Below are 20,345 nucleotides of genomic sequence, written 5' to 3' on the forward strand. Positions count from 1 at the left end.
GTCACTGCTTCCACCACTCACCCCAGGTTCTCTCTCAGTGGAACTTCTTAATTGTCACCAAAACCAGGTGGCATCAGAAAGTTCCATGCTTCTCTGAAGCTGTTGTGTTAAGTAAGTTCAATTTTTGATATGGTGTGGTTTCATTAGTACATACATGAAGATAAGGAGCCTGAGGCCCACTGCAGGGTCCCAGTCACATGTCTTTGTGCCATACGAAGTTCAGACTTCCCAGGAAGTAATGCGAAATAATTTAAAATGATCCTTCAAGCATTTTTACATAAGTTTTAAAATATCCATGTTAAAAGGTTTTTTTTTAATTATTTCAGGAGAGGTCGGGGCTCTCACTACACTACCCACAGTGACCTCAAACTTGCAATTTCTCCCACTTCCCTAGTGTGTTGGAGTGCGGGTGTGTGTGTGTGTGTGTTGGGTGGCAATTGTAGGTGTACACAAGTTACCCCGCTTAAGAAACACATTGTTTTTTCATTTATTTATTATTGTTGTGGCTTTTTACATCAAAACCTGGTTATAACATTTCATGTCCCTCAAAAAAAAACCTACACATTTTGATTTTTTTGAAAATTTCAGAGATAAAGGTTTGTATTTTCTGAGTCTCTTTGGATCTTGCTTTGTAATGAAGGGAAGGGCAATTACATGGTTTTTAAATTTTTGAGGTACTCCTGGAGAAAATGCAAACCAGTTATTTCTCCTAAAACGCTGGGGAATAAGAAATTGATTTCTCCTCCCCCATCTGAGCATGAGCTATTTAAAAGCCCCCCACCATTGAACATGATTTTGAACTACAGATTGCCAGAGTACTATGTGGGGGGGTAAATTTTCTAAAGGTTGCTGACTGACTGACCAGCTCATCTTGTACAGAGGGCGGGCCACGGTCCTCTGAAAACATTTTCCCTTTCCAAATCATTTCAGTTGCATTTAAGGAACATCCATTATTATCCATCCAGGGCATGTTATTTTTTTTCCACGGGGCGTTAAAATGAGATTAATCATCTTTGGCCATCAAGAAAGCACAGAACTCGATTAAATCAGTCAAGGACATTAAATCCCAGCCTCGCTCAGTCTGCTGGCATGCCAGTTGAGGGACCATTTGTGAAAGTATCATTTGGTTTGGAATTGTATGCCTGTCTCTTTAAATCTAAAAAAAAAAAAAAAGAAAGAAAAAAATCCTTTCAGAAGCTGTAGAGAGAAGGTGCTAGAACTGTGTACGATCATGACTGGAAAGCAGGATCCCTCAGTGACTGCCGAATCTTCCCAGCACAAGACAGAGAGGCGGCTCGCCACAAGCCTCCCCTGATCGCCCCCACCCCCAGAAGAAGGATGACCCCACCGACCAGCTCACAGATCCAATTCAATTGACAACGCAGCTCTTTCAGGGGAATGAGGCGGAGGCTCGCTTTTATGTTAAAAGCCACCAGCATCCTCCCCGCCAGACATGGACATGACATTTTTAAAGGAATTATCTGGTCACCGCGTTTTAAGCAGACTGTGCTGAAGCGTCCGTCCGCGCCATTCTCTCTCCTCTTCCTTTTCGCTTTTGCATATATGTAATTCCGGAGGTAAAGGGGGGAAAAAGCCTGCCAGGGAGTCAGAAGGCATCCCACGAGCGATCAGCTGACATTCCTAACCGAAGGCTGCAATGTGTTGCTTATTCATTTTATACCGTGGGAGCTGCGGGGACTAGCAGAGAGCTGAACTATGCATTTCAAACAGCGGTGCTTGTTCAGAAAGAGGGGTGAGAGAGAGGCAGCCGGCGAGGAAAGAGCGCAGCTGGACTTTCTCCTTCTCTTCATCCATTTCTGCAGGATCATGTATTCGTAAGGGATGAGGCGGGCCACGGCGATCCCAGGCCTGAGCCGCGGCCTACCCAGTCAGTTCAGAGCCGGGCCCTCCACTATCGGAACCGAGAGCGCTTTGCCACGATCAAATCCGCGTCTTTGGTAAGCCGATACTGCTCTCCCCACCTTCCCTGTCTTCCCCTCCTCCCTGTCTGGCAGCCTCTGGCCCTCCCTGAGCCTCCCTCAGCTTCATGGATGGGAGGAAAAGCAGCCAGAGATGTTGTCTCCCTCCAAATAATTTTATTCATTTTAGGGGGAAAAAAATCTGTTGGCATAGCAACCTGATCTCAGATGTTTAGCATTGTCTATTGCATAAAAAAAAACCTTTGTGTGTGTGTGTGTGTGTGTGTGTGTGTGTCTGTGTGTGTCTGTGTGTATGCTGTATATGCAAAATATAAGGCTTTGGAATGAGTTGCTGGCATGAACAATTTTTTTAAGCGATCTCTGTTTTAATCAAAATAAATAATGCTAAAAATATTTTTTTCAAGGTATGGATGTGTGCAGGGCACTATGCTTCTTTTTATATAGGTGCATGTGTGTCTATGATACACACACACGTCAAAAGGTAAAACACGATTTAAAATTTATATATATATATATATATATATATATATATATATATTTGCCGGCCACCATCTGTAATTGTAGAAAAATCAAACACTTGCTTCCCAAGGATAGTCCACTGGTTCGTTCTGATTCATTCATTTAGTTATTGCAATGGTGGTAGTGGCCGAGCTTCCCCCATTTAACCCCTGAAGAATTTCCTGAGAGCCATAAAGCAAGGAGGCCTTTGTAGCGGGGGCTGGCAGCAGCTGTGGGAGCTGAGGGGCTGTCTGATTCCTCAGCTTTTCTACTACCGCGAATGTGATTGCCGGGTGCCCTTGTAGTAGCAAAAGGGGTGTGCGCAGGAAGACTTAGTTTTCATGCCTCCTCCCCTTGGCCCCCCACGCGTGCGCGTGCGCGCTGTCACATACACACACACACACACACACACACACACACGCACATCCCCCCTCCATTTCATCCTTAGCATTTGGACCTCTCTGCTTTTCCACCTGAATCTCACTTCTCAGGCAGGAAAATTATTGAAATATTAGTTGTTTTGCCCAAATGGATGTTAGAGGTCACATGAGCGGGAAGAGTTACTGTACACTGCTTGGCCGTTACATCCAGAACCCATGATGACATCATCCAAGGCCGACCCAGAAATAATCATTTTTTCTTGTCCTATTTTTCAAACCTGATTTCTACTTTTATCCCCCACCCCATCAAGTCTGTTTTTAAAGGCTCCAGCGATGTTTGAAATTGAGAAGAATTATAGTCTTTGAGAGAGCAAATAGAAGGAAAATGGTGGTGAAAGCAGCAGTCTATTGCTTATGCCTATTCCGTGTCAGAAAAAAAAATCACAGTTTAACATAGTCTGTTCATAAAGAATTCCACTCCCGAGTTCTTTTATGTTGAAGTTTCTTGTAACCTCTTTAATGGGCAATTTTTCATCTGATAGGAGATCTCAAAATGTCCACTCTGTGGCTGCTGATGCTTGGTAAGCATCTCAGAAACCTGCCTGTGAATTCGATAGAACATGGTGGGGCTGTCAGTAGTGGCCTCCGTGCCACAGTGTCTGACAAGAAACCTGTGACTGCTCACCACAGGCTGCTGTGGGCTCGTCCCTTCAGCCCCCACCTGCTCCGGAGGAGCCCTAGCAGCAGGGGCAGGCGCTGCAGGGAGGCGTACCCTCGCCCCAGCGGTTCCCCCATTGTGGGACAGATATCTGCTTTCTCTCAAACCACGCCCTCCTTCCCACATCATATATTCATGACTCTCTCCTCCCGCCCTTCATTACTACAGCCATGCCGGTAGAGTCTCATGCCAGGCTCTGAAAACTCTCTCCAGGGCCGCTCAGCATGGGCTTCAGCCATCACAGCCGCCTTCTCAGTGGCTAATAGAAGCGGCTTCCCTGCCAGGCCACTTCAGGCTGTGGGCAGAGCCCTCGGAAGCCTCCCTGAAGCCTACAGGCTTCAGAGTAACCCAACCCACATCCCGTGCAGGGAACCGCTGGAGTCCATCCTTCTGGTGGACTTCTGATTCGTCAAGAGGTCTCTACTCCAATACCTACTGAGAGACCCAGAGGCCTGGGTTTGGGTGGGGCGGCTGGTCTTCTAGGACACAGAGACCGGTGCACAGGCTCTCCAGATGGGGCACTCTCAGAGTCATGATGGTATCCTTGGAAGTTCTTCTGAGGATCTGGTAAATTTTGAGGAAGAAAAATAAATGAATGAAGGGCAGATGGGGTCTAGCATTGGATGGTTGCGTCCGTGCCCCATTTGCGGCCATCTAACTATTGGCTGTTTTCTATCATCAAATTCTTCAATCCTGCTCCCCACCAAATGGTCTCAGACACTCAACCCAAGGACTGCCCAAGCCATGCCACTAGAATATTGGGAAGAAGTGTGTAATTTTGAAAAAGGATGACACGTCCTGTTTAATTTTGTTCTGTTCTGTTTTTTATGGATCCCATTCAATTGAAAAGGCCTAGGGTGGTGTAAACAGCCTTTAATGAAGGGCAGGGTAATGGGACGGTGGAGATCCTGTCACCAGTCAAGTCCCCGGCCAGACTGACAGCTGATGGCAATCCTAGATTGATGGTTGATGTGCTAACTGTTTGTTCATTGACTGGTTTGGGTTGTGCCCTTTCTCCATGATTTCCCTCCCGGTAGAGATGCTGACGAGTCACAGAGATATCTGGAGGTCATCAGCAAAGAGCACAGGAATGCACAGACTCACTTTTCCATTACGAACTCAATAAATGACAAGAACATTTTTCACCTGACTCGCAAACTATCGCCAACACTTGCCACTTCTCAGATGGGTTTCCCACAGAAACCCAAAGGAGGCCCTTGCTGGACACCGCATCCTCTCAGTATAGCTCTCTCTGTTGAGTCTCTGAATGAGGCCTTTGATGGCCACGAGCTGTGGGCTCTTGCTACTGGGGGCGTGGTTCTCTGGACACCTTAAAGCAGAATGTTCCGGGTTCCACATGCTGCTGCTCTATTGCATGTGGAACAAAGGAAAAGCAAGCCCTTGGTGGAGCTTTAGAACACAGCTTCTTCATTAGAGCCCCCATGGGTAGCCTTTACTGGCTTCATGTAGACCTAGGAAAAGGAAGAGAACATCATAGCGTCTGCCTTTCTCTTACCTTCTGTGAGGAAGTGTGGCTTGAGCTGGTCTGTCGCCTAGAGGAAGACAGTTTATATCATCCTTCAGGATTATCTCGCTGAGTCCTTGGCCCTTTGAGATGGACTTTTCTTGAGTCTCACTGCCAGTGGGCGGAAGGCCCAGTGTTTTTGCATTCTGACCCATGAGAGCCATTCTGGCTCGTTTCAATATTTGATGTCACTTCTTCTTCAGATGTTGTGGTGTTCCGGTTCACTGGCAGCTTCCATAGTAGACGGTGGTACAGAGAGCATCAAGGTCATGGGTGTCTACCAGATGGCTCATTCGTGCCTATGAAAGGAAGTCTTGCTGGCAAGAAATGGTCTGGCTGCACAAGCAAGTTTGTAACAGACCACACACTAGGGAGAGAGCGTAAGAAGAAAATTTAGTTTGAGGTCACCAGAAAAGCATGGAAGAGAAACGATTGTTCCATCCCTGTAGTACAGGTTCTCTCACTTGGCCTTATCAGATGGAGAAGAAAAAGAGGTGAGGGGGCGGGGGCGGGGGGAATCTGTGTTTGGAATTTTTGAAGCGCCGTCTAACTGTTGAACTCACCATGTGACATCTGAATGAGTGTGGTCATAAGAAGAAAGATGTTACTGCCTCGGCAGGGAACACTTCTGTGGCTTCTCTCGGGAGCCCAATGCTAAGTCTTTGAAAATGTCTCCTTCAGGACAGTGCAGCAGAGGATGCATTATCAATACACTGCAGATCCTGAGGCTGGGGAGATGGCTCAGTCAATGAGGTTCCGATTCCCAGCACCCATGTGAATAGCCACCTGTAACTGTGGGGTGGGGCAAGGCAGGCACAAAAGTAGGGGGTGGGGGGGGCAGATCCCTGGAGCTCATTGGCCGGTCAGCCTAGCTGAATTAATGAGTTCATCCTCCCAAAATAAGGTGGAATAACATTGAGAATGACACCTAAATGTTGACCTCTGACCTCCATACACATGTGCACACTCACATGTACATATCACACACACATGTGCACACATAAATATTGCATACTTCTTTCCATTACCTGCCGTCTTACTAAGATATTTGCTGACCCCAGTTTCTTTCACCTGTGCTCTCTGTCAACCAATATGCCCAGCCCACGTGACCACGCACTCAGTCAACACAGTTGAATGAGTGAATGAATGGCGTCTCCACAGCCACTGCCACATGAGGATTTGGATTGAGAAGTGGGTGTTTTAGCTAGGTGTGGTAGTATACACCTATGACTCCCTGACATTGAAAACAGCCAGAAAGAGGTCAAGTTCAAGGCCAGTTTGGGCTACTTAATGAGACCCTAGCTCCCTCTTTTAAAAAACAATGAGAAAAGTATGTGTCACTTATTCTGTGTGTGTGTGTGTGTGTGTGTGTGTGTGAGAGAGAGAGAGAGAGAGAGAGAGAGAGAGAGAGAGAGAGAGAGCAGAAATCTGGTATCGCTCAACTGTTAGTGGAGAACTTAAAACACCTTTCCCTTTCCCTTGGGTGCTCTGAAGTGTGCCATGTCAGGTCTCTGCAGCCAACATGAGGCGCTCGCCATATTCTCTCTGAGAACAGAGGTGACCACTCGCTCTTCTCCTAAGGGAGAATGAATCCTGTTCATGGGCTTTGGTGATTCAAGCGCCTGCTGTTCAGTAGGTTACTGTGCCTTCATGCCTGTCCACGGTAGGCGTGTTCAGTAGGTTACCATGCCGTCATGCCTGTCCACGGTAGGCATGTTCAGTAGGTTACCATGCCGTCATGCCTGTCCACGGTAGGCATGTTCAGTAGGTTACCATGCCGTCATGCCTGTCCACGGTAGGCATGTTCAGTAGGTTACTGTGCCTTCATGCTTGTCCACGGTAGGCATGTTCAGTAGGTTACCATGCCGTCATGCCTGTCCACGGTAGGCATGTTCAGTAGGTTACTGTGCCTTCATGCTTGTCCACGGTAGGCATGTTCAGTAGGTTACCATGCCGTCATGCCTGTCCACGGTAGGCATGTTCAGTAGGTTACCATGCCGTCATGCTTGTCCATGGTAGGTGTGTTCAGTAGGTTACCATGCCGTCATGCTTGTCCACGGTAGGCATGTTCAGTAGGTTACTGTGCCTTCATGCCTGTCCACGGTAGGCATGTTCAGTAGGTTACTGTGCCTTCATGCTTGTCCACGGTAGGCATGTTCAGTAGGTTACCATGCCGTCATGCCTGTCCATGGTAGGTGTGTTCAGTAGGTTACCATGCTGTCATGCTTGTCCACGGTAGGCGTGTTCAGTAGGTTACTGTGCCTTCATGCTTGTCCACGGTAGGTGTGTTCAGTAGGTTACCATGCCGTCATGCTTGTCCACGGTAGGCATGTTCAGTAGGTTACTGTGCCTTCATGCTTGTCCACGGTAGGCATGTTCAGTAGGTTACCATGCCGTCATGCTTGTCCACGGTAGGCATGTTCAGTAGGTTACCATGCCGTCATGCTTGTCCACGGTAGGCATGTTCAGTAGGTTACCATGCCGTCATGCTTGTCCACGGTAGGCATGTTCAGTAGGTTACCATGCCGTCATGCTTGTCCACGGTAGGCATGTTCAGTAGGTTACTGTGCCTTCATGCTTGTCCACGGTAGGTGTGTTCTGGCCTGAAGATTAAGTGGTTTGCTTCAGAGCCAGGTCTAGTGTTAAACAGGGTCACGTTGAGCAACTGAACTCCCTTTAGAAGGTGTTGCAGGCCTCCTGTGTGTCGTCCGTAGCTGCTGTTTATTTATTATGTTGTATATACGCCAGGTCTGTGAGATGAGCAGTGATTGTGACTCAGAAATTATGTGTGGTCTGGGAGTGTAGCTCAGTGGGAGAGCACGTGCTGGAGGAGAGTGGGAGATAGACAGACTTAATCATGGCGGGGTACTGACTTAGAAGCCAGGGCTCATTCATGCTAAGCACACATGTGTTCTCTCATATTTCCCCCTTAAAGCTCACAAGCTCGCTATGGGCAATTGCATTGTTAAACGTCCTTTCTCACCAGGCTTGGTGGTATATGCACATCTTTAATCCCAGCACTCAGGGGACAGAACTCTGTGAGTTCTAGGCCAGCATGGTCTACAGAGTGAGGCCCTATCTGAGAATGAAAATGAAATGAAGCCCTTTCTCTCCTCTCCACTTGTTAAAAGCTAGACCTGTCCCACCAGAAGCAGAGGCAAGGAGAGAGATTCCCCTAGGGCTGGCAGGAGAAGGAAGGAGAGCAACAGGGTCATTCATGTTCCCTTGAGTCGGAGACCCCGAGTCCTTTGACACATGCCACCTTACCTAGTCGGCCACACTGAAGACAACTGGACTCACCCCTCTTTCCCTAAGGAAGCATCCAAAGACTTGAAGAGGTCAAGTCTTTGTCCAAGGTCAGAGGTGTAGTTGGAACAGAGTGGGTGCTTTCCCCGGGCAGCCCAAGGCGTGGCACCATGGAACTTCCGACTTGTACTTGGTCCCTTGTGAAGCTATAGTCGCCACATCTCCACAGCTTCTCTGCACATTCACACTTGCTCAGTGTGTGACTCAGACTTACCATTCTCCCCAGCTTTGAATTTGGGGAGCTGTGTTGACTCCTTTGGTATCTTTCTAACAGAAAATGACCACTATTTCTCTGCCTTGATGATGGGGCCCTTCAGGCAGTTCAAGAACCATGAGCCCTTGAGTCTGATCCCCACAATGTATAAGAATTAAAAAGGTAGCCGTGTGTGTTGGTGCAAGCCTTTAATTCCAGTCTACATAGTGAATTCCAGGCCAATCAGAGCTATGTGGTGAGACCCCATCTCAAAAGAAAAACTAGAGAGAGAGAATGAATATCAGGGTGTAGCCTGTAGCCTCAGAACTGAGAGGCTGAGGAGAGAATGTAACAAGTCTGAGGCCTGATGAGGCTACACAGTGAGGCCCTATCTGGAGGCTGAAGAGTTGGCTCCATCACCAGAACCCATGTAAAAGGCCAGGTCCAATGGCATGTGCCTGTAACCTCAGCCCAGGAGGGTAACAACAGGGAGGGCCATGACGTTCTTTGGCCAGCCAGTCTAGCAGAGTTGATGAGCTTCAGGCTCACTGAGAGACCCTGTCTGAGATTTAGGAGAGATATCCAGTGTCCACCTCCCCCCCAGCCTCCACACACTTGAGCAGGCAGGTGTACTCACAAGCCTGTGTTCACACCGTACTAACAGGTACACCCATCACACCACACACACACACACACACACACACACAAATCTGAAAGATAAATTATAAAGTATACAAAATTATCAGCTTTTTAATATGTAAGTTATTTTTCTTTCATGTTCATTGGTGTTTGGCCTGCATGTATGCCTGTATGAAAGTGTCAGATGCCCTGGAGCTGGAGTTACAGACAGGTGTGAGCTGCCGTGTGGGTGATGGGAATTGAACTCAGGTCCTCTGCAAGAGCAGCCAGTGTCCTCAACCGCTGAGTCATCTCTCCAGTCTCAAATTACCAGCTTTTTAAATTCTGTTGACCAAACAGCATATTTGTCGAGACACCTAGTGTAAACAGTGAAGTGAGAACGGATAATATAATTAACAAGTGTTTAATGTATTCCATATTAAATTTCACAAATGACCACTGCTCATGCTTTGATTTAAGCTTGTCTGTCTACCTTGAGCATGGAAGGATGAAACTTAGTATCTGTTGGTGGCTTACACCTGCTAACCTCCTACTAGGGAGTTAGAGGTCACCCTGAGCTCTAGAGAGAGACCTCACTGCAAACACCATCTTCATGTGGGCCCAGAAAGACCATCCGAAAGGCAGGAAGTTTGCTGGTGACAAATGGAAGGTTGTGTTTGGAGTCTGCGGAAGGCGATTATCCTAGCCATGGGGAGCGCTGGAAAGCAAAAGCTGCCCTCCTGGAAGACAGCCAGGTACAAGGAGGGCATGCTGGGCTCTCAGTTGTCTTTGTCACACATTTGAGCCAGGTGTGAGAAGACAGGCAGTGGGGCCACCCTATTTGCAGGGACCCAGGCCCTGGTAAGACGGGAAATGTCCCTCGCCTCCTTCCCAGTCCGTCATGAGGCCCAGGACTTTCTCAGCTGTGGGCAGTTCATGTGCAGGGTTTAGATGCACCATGAGGGTGTTAGAGGAGGCCCTGCCACCCCTCTGGGAATCTCATTAGAGAGGGAATTCCAGAGGACTGAGGATGACTCAGTGGGTAGAGTGCCTGCTGCTAAGCTCAGATCCTGGCACCCATCTGAAAGCCAGGCACTGAGGTGTGTGCCTGTGATCTCAGCACACTGGGGAGGTAGAGACCAAAGGATTCCCAGGCCTCCCTGCTGAGCCAACCTAGCCAAAATAGTGAGCTCCAGGCTGAGTGAGGGACCCTCTCTCAAAAAATACGGTGGAAAATGATAGAGGAAGCCCTCCCCCCCCCCCCCCGTCAGCCTCTGGCCTCCACACCCACACTCATGGGTGAGCGTGCCTCCACACACACGAGGGAATACCAGAAACAAGTGAATATCTGGGTAAAATGTGCCTACCTGGAAATGGCCACCATACTGTCATATTTGTGTGTGGAAGAAAATTTTGATTTCAAAAGAGGCTGTTCTTGTTTTGTTTTTCCCTAAAGTTGTCCTCGTATATGATATGAGCATATGGGATCAAAACTTATACACATATCTCAGACTACTTCTGTGTTTCCCTCTACCCAGATATAAATACATTAAAGGAAATAATAATGGGACTAGGTATAGACAGGCTTGTAATCCTAGTGCTTGGGAAACGGAGGCAGAAGGCTCGCCATGAAGGTCAGGGTCCCTGGAATATACAGGGATACCCTGTCTCATATATATATATATATATATATATATATATATATATAAAATCTGTGGATTTAGTTCAATGGTAGAGAACAGGCTAGTGTCTCAGTCCCAGAACTGGGGTGGGGGAGGGGAGCAAACACACAGTCCATGTGGAACCAGGCATTGTGGCACATACCTGTTGTCCCACCACGTGGGAGGCTGACACAGGAGGATGCATAAAGGGCAGGCTAGCATTGAAAACCCCTAAGTTTCTTTTCCAGTACCCAAAATATAAATAATTAAATAATAAAGAAACAACAAATAAATAAATGCTCACTTAGTGCTGTAGTGACAAAACACGTCACTCGTGTCTTTTGGAGTCCCAGAGGGCTTTGGGGTGGTGCTGTCCTGCTCTCAGTCCTGGAGAGGAATGTCCTTCCAAGTGAGGCGTGCATGAAACCACGTGTTCCCTCAGCTCGGAAGGTTTCTAGTCCGGTCTCAGCACAGTCCTCCCTCTACAACAGTGGTCCCCAGCCTTCCATTATAACACTGCAGCCCTTTAATACAGTTCCACATGTCGTGGTGACCCCAACCACAACATTACCTTCTTTGCTTCTTCATAACTGTAACTTTGCTACTGTTATGAATCATAGCATAAATATCTGATTGCAGGAGAGCTGATATGTGACCCCTGTGGGGTCGCCATCCACAGGTTGAGAACTGCTGCTCTGTGGTGGGGACCCAGTGGAGAGTGCAGGGACACCCTTCTGACAAGAGCAGAGGCGCCCCACACCATCCAGGAAACACAGTTTGAGCTACAGACTGCAGGATATTAATAGCTGTGTGGGATTTCCCAGGGAAACTTGTTTTGGGGGTGAAGTGGGGAGTGGGCTCATTCCCCAGGGGAGTAGCCAGGTGAAAAGCAAAGCTAAGATGCTGAAATCCAAGGGCTTTTCTAAAACAGGGAAGAGGAGAAGGGAGCGCTTGGCGGCTCCATGGGGGGAGGGAGGTGAAGGCTGGAAAATCCCAGAAAGGTCAAAGGAGGAGACAAGAGATGCCCAGGCTGCTGCAGGCTCCTCTGGCAGCCTTAGGCCTGCTGGACATTGGATTGGAATGAAATACGGAAATGTAATCCTGCGAAGCTCACAGAAACACTTTCTCCTTTTCAGGAGGAAATTGTGCCTTGTGGGCAACTCTTTTAGGGATGGGGCGAAGGGAGACACAGGGTTTAAAAACTTCGTCTGTGTCTGTCTGTCTCCCTATTAGGATGATCCTTTGAAAAAGCACAGCCTCTCAACCTCTCACCTGGAAGGGTCCCACCATCCTGGGGGAATTCACAAAGTCTGAAGACGTGTGTGTGTGTGTGTGTGTGTGTGTGTGTGTGTGTGTGTCTGTTTATATGAATGACTGTTAAAAATATATGAATGACCTCCGTCAAGTCTCAATTTCTTTATTAAATGAAAACCATAACACCTTCCTTGTGAGTGTGTAAAAGAGTGTGCAAACAAGATGTTTTGAGGATGACAGTGTCCAGCAGAGCCCCAACTCCAGGTCAGCATCAGAGGCTTGGAAGCCACAGGCTGATGAAGATGCCAGTGTCACAGGGCACTCTGTACTTGAAAGTCCACCTTTGGTCCGCTGGGTGACCCAAGCTCTGTCCCTGTTCGCCTGCCAGGTTACACGGCAGATCCACGAGCATGAGCAGGAGAACGAGTTGCGGGAACAGATGTCAGGTTATAAGCGGATGCGGCGCCAGCACCAGAAGCAGCTGATCGCCCTGGAGAACAAGCTGAAGGCTGAGATGGATGAGCACCGCCTCAAACTCCAGAAGGAGGTGGAGACGCATGCCAACAACTCGTCCATCGAGCTGGAGAAGCTGGCCAAGAAGCAAGTGGCTACCATTGAAAAGGAGGTCAGTGTGCAGGGTATGGGGTGCAGGCACCCTCAGGTGCTGCAGGGTGTAGGGGGCGGGGTGGGGAGGGCAGGAGTGGGGGGGAGCACCCTCAGGTGCTGCAGGGTGTAGGAGGCAGGGTGGAGAGGACAGGGGAGGGGGAAGCACCCTCAGGTGCTGCCAACCCTAGTCAGTCCCAACCAATGGCAGAGTCAGCAGGGGGAGGGAATAGCAGGGGGGCACTGTTGCTAGGTTGGGGTCCTACCAGAAATTACCATGGAAGGTGAAATTGGCAGGTGATTTCACTCTTATGTGTTGGGAGCAGGGCTCCCTCCACAGTGGCCAGGGAACCAGTCAAGGGAAGCAAAAGTGCCACCACTGTCTTTGAGGACCATACATAGCTCAGGTCTGTCTGTGCCTGTGATGCCCTAGTGCTCCTCAAGCAGCCCCACTAGTGGGGAACAGCCCTGCTTGTAGCTGCTACTGTACCAGCCACCGGCCACAGGGAAGTAATCTGGCTGTGATTTGGGTTTCCTGAGGAAAGATCTCTCTTCTTCATCCAGGTCCTTAACCAATGCAATTATTTTAGTGAATTTTTTGGTTGTGCTGGCGATGTGTGCTCACCTGAGATTCACTCTCGGGCTCTCTAAACTAATTTGAAAAACATTCTCTCTAGATGTGTATGAATGCCCAAAGATTTGGGTGCCAGGGCAGGAGGAGTCCAAGTTCAAGCCCTTCCTAACTTATATCATTGTACCCTGTCACATAAAAAAGAAGAAAAAGGATAAAGTGATAGACAAAGAAGCAAGAAAATGTTTTTATTACTATTATATATATGTTTCATATTAGGAGGGAGTGATAGTCACACATGCCTGTAATCCTACCGAAAAGGTAGAGGAAGGGTGGAAAGAGGCAGATACTTGGGACCTACTGGCCAGTCAGTTTAGCCTAATCGACGCCAAACCTCAGGCCAATGAGAAACCTTGTCTCAGAAACCAAAGTGATGGGTGGGGCTGAGCGGTGGTGGAGCACACCTTTAATCCCAGCACTCAGGAGGCAGAGGCAGGCAGATCTCTGTGAGTTAGAGGCCTGCTGGTCTACAAGAGCTACTTCCAGGACAGGCTCCAAAGCTACCCTGTCTCAAAAACAAACAAACAAACAAACAAAAAGTGATGGGTGAGGTGAGGAGTTGGGTGGGGAGAGGGATAGCTCAATGAATAAGAGCACCTACCATGCAAGCATGGAGACCTGAATTCGCATCCCAGTGCCCTCCATGGGCATGGTTGTGTGCACGCCTGTAACTCCACTGTGTTAGGGATGGAGACAAGAAGACTGGAGTTCGCTGGGCACTAGCCTAGTTTCAGATTCAGCAAGAGAGCATGTCTCAAACCAGTAAGACGGAGAGTGGGGCATCCCTGAGTGTGTGCACACACCACATTCACACAATGCATAAATAAAAATAGAAGGAAATACATGGATGGGTGGTGGGTGGGTGGATGGATGGATGGATGGATGTGTGGATGGATGGATGGATGGATGGATGGATGGGTGGATGGATGGACGGACAGATAGTAAGGTGTGTGGCCCTCGAGGAACAACACCTGAGATTGGCCGCTAGTGTCTACGTACATCCACACACATACATACACACACATACACACAGAGGTACATTTCTGGTCCACCTGCATATTTTCCCTATCATTGGGAATGTATTTTTAAGATGCAGAAAAGCTACAGAGGCATATCTTTTTGTTTGTTTGTTTGTTGTTTGTAGAAAGCGTTTCACTGTGTAACATCCCTGGCTGTCTTGGAACTTGCTGTGTAGACCAGGCTGGTCTTGAACTCAGAGATCTACCTGCCTGCCTCTGCCTCCCGAGTGATGGGATTAAAAGCATGCACCACCACCCGGCTTGGAAGGCATAACTTTAGATAGTCTTTCAGTCTCTGCCCAGGGGAGCCATTACTTGGTACTCGTGGACAGCTGAGTCTCTGAAGCTCAGACTGACCTTGCCCACCTCTGTTATCTTCTTAGGCGAAGGTAGCCGCAGCGGATGAGAAGAAGTTCCAGCAGCAGATCCTGGCCCAGCAGAAGAAGGACTTGACAACTTTCTTAGAGAGTCAAAAGAAGCAGTACAAGATTTGTAAGGAAAAAATTAAGGAGGTAAGGTGTCCGTGCCCGCGGTCACCCGCTGCACTGTGAACTGAGAGCTTGGGGTGGCCTGTCTTGCACTAAGATCAGCATTTGACTGAATCCAGCAGTTCTGACTTCTGGTTAGAGTTGTTGGAAGAATGATTAAAGCCAAGGGTGGCACACCCCTCCATCCTCCTGTCTCCACCAGGCCTGAAGTGGAGTTTGAAAATTCACCTTTCCTACGAATCCCACGGGGCATCAATGTCGCTGAGCCTGGGGCTGCATTCCAACCTGTTCTCTACACATTGGCCAAAGGAAGAGTTTTAAACCATTTGAAACCCATCTCATCCTTTGAGAAAGTCCACCATCTTCCCATGGTTCTCAGAGAATGTTGAAGTTCTAAAGACCCCACATGGTTGACCACCAACCTCCCCGATGCCTCTGTGCCTTCCACACCCCAGCCTACTCAAGGCTACTGCATCTCCATTGCTGCCCGTCAGTTCCTCAGATGGAGAGTGCTCTCCCTGCTGAGACGTCTCTTTACCCCATCTGCAGTTCTACACAGTTCATTCCTTCTCCTTGTAAGAGTTAGGATTAATTATTGAAATCCTAACTCCAATATTATTTTCCCGGGCAAGCTTTTCCTAACTGCCTTGGCCAAGATACACTTCTCCCGTCCCACGAAACTAGAATTTTTAGTAATTTTTCAAGGTCCTTACTTAGCTGTTAACACCACAAAAGCAGAGAGCATGTCTGTTGTTGCCCAAGACTATCTGCTACGTGAGTAGATGATCCTAGAACGTTTGGTTGAAGAGCATAGATGGACATGAGAGAATCCCCAGAGGAGCTCCACTTTCATCTGAGAGCTTAGTCTGCCTTATTCTCCTTTCCCAGTGTTGGCCGGAGGGTTTCCCATGCTTCTGTGCTCTTCCTCTCTCTTACGGTGGAGGACTCCTTCTCTGCGGGCTTCCTGGCCGTAGTAAGGTTTAATAGAGTGCAGTCCGGGCCACTGTCCCAGTGAAGTCATGCCCGGGTGAAGGGCGCAGGGTCTAGTGAGGGATCTGGGAGGGCAGGGTATCCGGGGGATCTCAGGCCTTGCCCAAGTAAGGCTCTGCTGCAGCTGATCCACTCTGGCTGAAGGCCAGGGGTCTCTGGCTCTCTGAGTTCTAGAAACTAAAGGGTTGATAGAAATAGCCCAGTCAAGAAGAGGCTCCTTTCATTTATATTTTTCTTCTGTGATCAACAGGATAGCGCTAGGTCTTGCAGGTTGCTTTGTTTTCAGTAGGAAACTTTGCTATTTCCCTCAACTCCAAACGCCCTGTCTTTATAAACTCCACATGTTCATCCCTGCTCCAGAGGTTGTCATTTAGGAGCGTGACTACCATCTTGGGCCTTTGTAACACCAGGATGTCGGGGATCAACTGACAGACCTTTAAAAGATTCTCCACAAAACACACACTTCTGACCCACGCCCAACCCAGTCTTCAGGTTAGCTTTGGGTCACCATACTTAGATAACATAGAAGGTTTCGGCCTTTTGCTGGAGAAAAGCAGGCCCCAAGTCAATCTGAGGTGGCCTCAGCCACTTATGAGTAGAGCATGCTCGTCATGTGTGTTTAGATACCTCGGGATTTCACCTGCGGACCAATCACAGGGAGATGGGAAGGACATTAGTTAGTAATCCAGTCTTGACACTGGAGTGACTTTTTATGGTCACATTTTAGGCGTGCAAACTTGGGGCCCATGCTGGACCTAGAGGTGAGATCATGGCATAGAGAGACAGACGCACCATCTAGCTCTCTCTCACCGGTTCCCTGATTACAAGGACTTACTGGCTAAGGGCAAACTAATCTAAATACTGGTGGCTCATGACAAACACTAAGAAAAACAAATGGTTTCAGAAGTATGAGGGTTCACCAAACATAGGTCGGGCTCCTTGGGGTGAATGAAGGTGGGTGAATACGCTGTGCTCTTCCCAGAAGTATCCTCTTGCCCCCCACAGACACACACACTAGCATCCCGGCTCTTCAGCTGAGACTTCCTATGCACACACTGGCATCCCGGCTCTTCAGCTGAGATTCCCTATGTGTGGCTTCCTCACCCTCTGATCCCAAATGGAGCACAGTTCTCTCTCTCCTGGAACTCGAATTAGCGACATCGGCAGTGTCCCTTCCTAACTCAAAACCAATGACTGCTCTTGTAGTCTTCTGCCTCCTCCTTGTTCCCCCAATTCGACTTTACAGGAGATTCCTAGCTGCCTACACAGACATGGTCCCGGTCCTGCCTCTGCCCTGCTCCCCAGATGGCAGCCAGCATCCACTTTCTCACTATGGCACGCCACACACAGAACAGCTATTTTTCCTAGGCTGTGGGTCATTGGCGGACTTGGGATCTAGCATGTCTGAGTCCCTGGGCTCAACCTAGGACTAAATAAAACCCTGATCTGAACTTGGTCTACGTGTCCATTGGCCTGGCCAGCCTCATGGCCTGTGAGACCCCATGGACCATTGCCCCCTCTTACCTCTTGACCGAATTATTTCCAACCCATGCTAGAGTTTTTCACAGGCTGTTCCTCCATCAGAAATATTCTCCTTTCTTCTCCTGCTTAACTCCCACCAATTCTTTCCAATGTCAGCGTAGTTGTTACTGAGGTCAAACGCTTCCCACCAAACACTCTGAGGACCCTGCCCCTCCCTTGAAGGCAGTGTCTGACGGTCGGTCACTTCAGTTCCTCTCCACAGCTCTTAAATCTGGTGTTGTCGGGGTGTCCAGCCCTTGAGTGTCGAGCCACCATGACCTCTTGCTCACCTGCCCCCTACTAATCCTGTGGTCAGGGCTTAGAGCTGTTGGTTGATGACTGAATAAATGATCTCCGAAAGTGAGACACCACACCGAGGCAAATTCAAGTACTCCTCTCACTTAACACTCAAGTAATTGGGGAGAAGACAAATGGGGGTGTGTACCACAGAGCCTTTCTGTGCTGAGGTCCACACTCACCGTCTACAAGAGTTAACCAGTGCCGTCCAGTTTGATGGACCTGGATATGTTTATGTTGTTGTTTTCAGGAAATGAACGAGGACCATAGCACCCCCAAGAAGGAGAAGCAGGAACGGATATCGAAGCATAAAGAAAACCTGCAGCATACGCAGGCTGAGGAGGAAGCCCACCTGCTCACCCAGCAGAGACTGTACTACGACAGAAACTGCCGCTTCTTCAAGCGGAAGATAATGATCAAGCGCCATGAGGTGGAACAGCAGAACATTCGGGAGGTATCTGTCCCACCGAGGCGTCTGAGGGGCAGCGGGGGTCCGTCTCCTCCATTCCAGTGTTTTTAGCCATTAGCACAAACAAGCGTGTCAGGGAATGAAGGTACCTGCAGTAGGGGAGAGCCATTTCCGCATTTCTGCATTTCTGATTGGCCTTAAACAGGTGCAAAGCTGGGCTAGAATAAAGGTGCGCGAGCATTCTGCCGCACGGAGCAGGCGTGAGAGAGAGGAAAGTTTCCACTTCTGGCCTGCTTCTGCAAGAAATACTTACCTGGCCTGTGAGGCTCGGCATCATCACATTCACGCTGTCATCGAATGCCTACAGAAGGCCTCCTTCATGCCAGGCTCTGTGGCAGACACCAGGGCTACCAAGCAACACCTGACTGCCAAAGTCAATCTCCAGCCTGAGTGGCAGTGGCAGGCTGAGAAGGGGGCTTGGAGGAGACCTCAAGGGCAGCCAGAGGTGGTCCAGGTGTGCGGAAGGCGGCCTGGGAACAAGGGGAGCTGGCTGGAGCAGGCTACATGCCTGGTTTAAAGTGAGGCCTTCAGACTACCCTGAAGGCAGTGCGAGCCATCAGAGGGGTTGTGTGAGGCAGGGGAGCAACCCAGCAAGCACTAGCTTTGCTCTGAAGACCCAGAGCATCAGTGTCTTACCAGACTATGCGGGTAAGAGGAAGAGAGCAGGGAGGGAAGCAGCCATCTTCCCCATGAGCCGAGGTGGCAGCACAGAAAGGGAGGTCATAGCAGAGTGGCATTCCTCACGCCGGCTGCTGCTAATTCCTAACAGTGTCCCATGGGGATTTCAAACAGAGGAGTCTGGAAGCAGTCTCTTGGTTTCTACTCAAGACACTGAGGCAGGATCACAAGTTTGAGGCTAGCCTGAGCTACATCTCAGAAATAATGAGGATGGGGTTAGGGAGGAGGCTTAGTCAGTGAAGTGCTTGCCACACAAATGTCAGAACCTGGGTTCTCAGCACCAAAGCAAAACTCCAGGTGCTGCAGTGTGCATCTGTAATCCCTGCACTGGAGAGGTGGAGACAGAAGGATACTTGGGGCTTGCTGTCCCTTCAGCCTAGCCTAATCAGGGAGCTCTAGGTTCAGTGAGGAACCCTGCCTGAAAATATAAAGTGGATAGAGATTGAGGAAAACACGCAAAGTCACCTTCTGGACTCCACACACATGCAAATGCTCACACACACATACACACAATCATAACAATAATGGCAATAATAATTATTATAGTAAAAACTGTCAGTCTTTCAGTTAGGGACATTAGATAAGCGTGATGGGCCTCACTGAGACAGAGGATATAGAAGAAGACATGTCAATCTGTCAGAAAAGTATTAATAATCTGAGAAGACACAACACTGAGCCATTGGTAAAAATACTGATGGTCGCAGGGCATTGGTGGCGCACACCTTTAATCCCAGTACTTGGAAGGCAGAGGTAGGCAGATCTCAGTGAGTTCAAGGCCAGCCTGGTCTACATTCCAGGACAGCCAGGACTGTTACACAGAGAAATCCTGTCTCAAAAAACAAAAACAAAACTACTGATGGTTCATAAAAACCCAGTGTTAACATGGAAGAGGGAAGCAATCTGTTCAAATACCATCAACATAAGAGCAACTAGGGAAAGTGTTTCAGAAAACCTCTTTTGTTCTGTGTTCTGAGACAAGCTCTCCTTCTGTGGGCCAGCTGAGCTGAACTGTCCATCCTCCTGCCTCCTGAGTGCTGGGCTCCCAGGCAGGCTGTGTGTGTGTTCTGACATCTGGGAAGAAGGAACTAGTGAGCCCTTCTGACCAGGGCAGGGGTTTCATAAACAGTAGACCAGAGGTGAGCATCGTTTGGAGCGATCCACAGGTTGATGAGAATGAGGTCCACCACAGCAATGGAAGTGGGTTCAAAGATGAAAAGAGGGGTCTTGATACCGTGACAGTGTGGGGCGCTCTGCTGGACCAGAGCCCCTACACAGAGACACACAGTGGAGCTGTAGTATTGGTGTGTCAGGGGTACGAGCAAATAAAGGAGAAATGAGACAGGCTTATTACGGAGGTAATAACAACACAAATATTTGAGAAACGCTGCTTAGAGGGAAGAGACTAGAAGCAAAGAAATCAAGTGTAGGAAATTGGTGTGGACAACATGGTGGTGGGTACAACCGGCAGCTGGGTCTGAACCATGACTTCAGACAGAGTAAATGGGACTTGAACTGCTCAATTTGAGTCTGCTTAGAATGGCAGAACCCTAAATCCC

General features: G+C 48.7%; 1 protein-coding gene across 2 annotated transcripts in view; it reads left to right on the forward strand.

Moving 5' to 3' along the window:
• The window catches only part of Taok3 (TAO kinase 3), a 184,463-nt gene that overhangs the window by 143,884 nt on the left and 20,234 nt on the right, over positions 1-20,345 (forward strand). For both annotated transcript variants that reach the window (XM_041647302.1, XM_041647308.1), the window contains 4 exons: positions 1,824-1,958; positions 12,482-12,718; positions 14,730-14,858; positions 17,893-18,096. In XM_041647302.1, coding sequence (XP_041503236.1) covers positions 1,824-1,958; positions 12,482-12,718; positions 14,730-14,858; positions 17,893-18,096 — 705 coding nt within the window. The remainder of the gene's footprint in view (positions 1-1,823; positions 1,959-12,481; positions 12,719-14,729; positions 14,859-17,892; positions 18,097-20,345) is intronic.

The sequence above is a fragment of the Microtus oregoni genome, unplaced genomic scaffold, assembly GCF_018167655.1.
Source record: "Microtus oregoni isolate MIOR12 unplaced genomic scaffold, Mior012 000003F_ref0000135, whole genome shotgun sequence".
NCBI lineage: Eukaryota > Metazoa > Chordata > Mammalia > Rodentia > Cricetidae > Microtus > Microtus oregoni.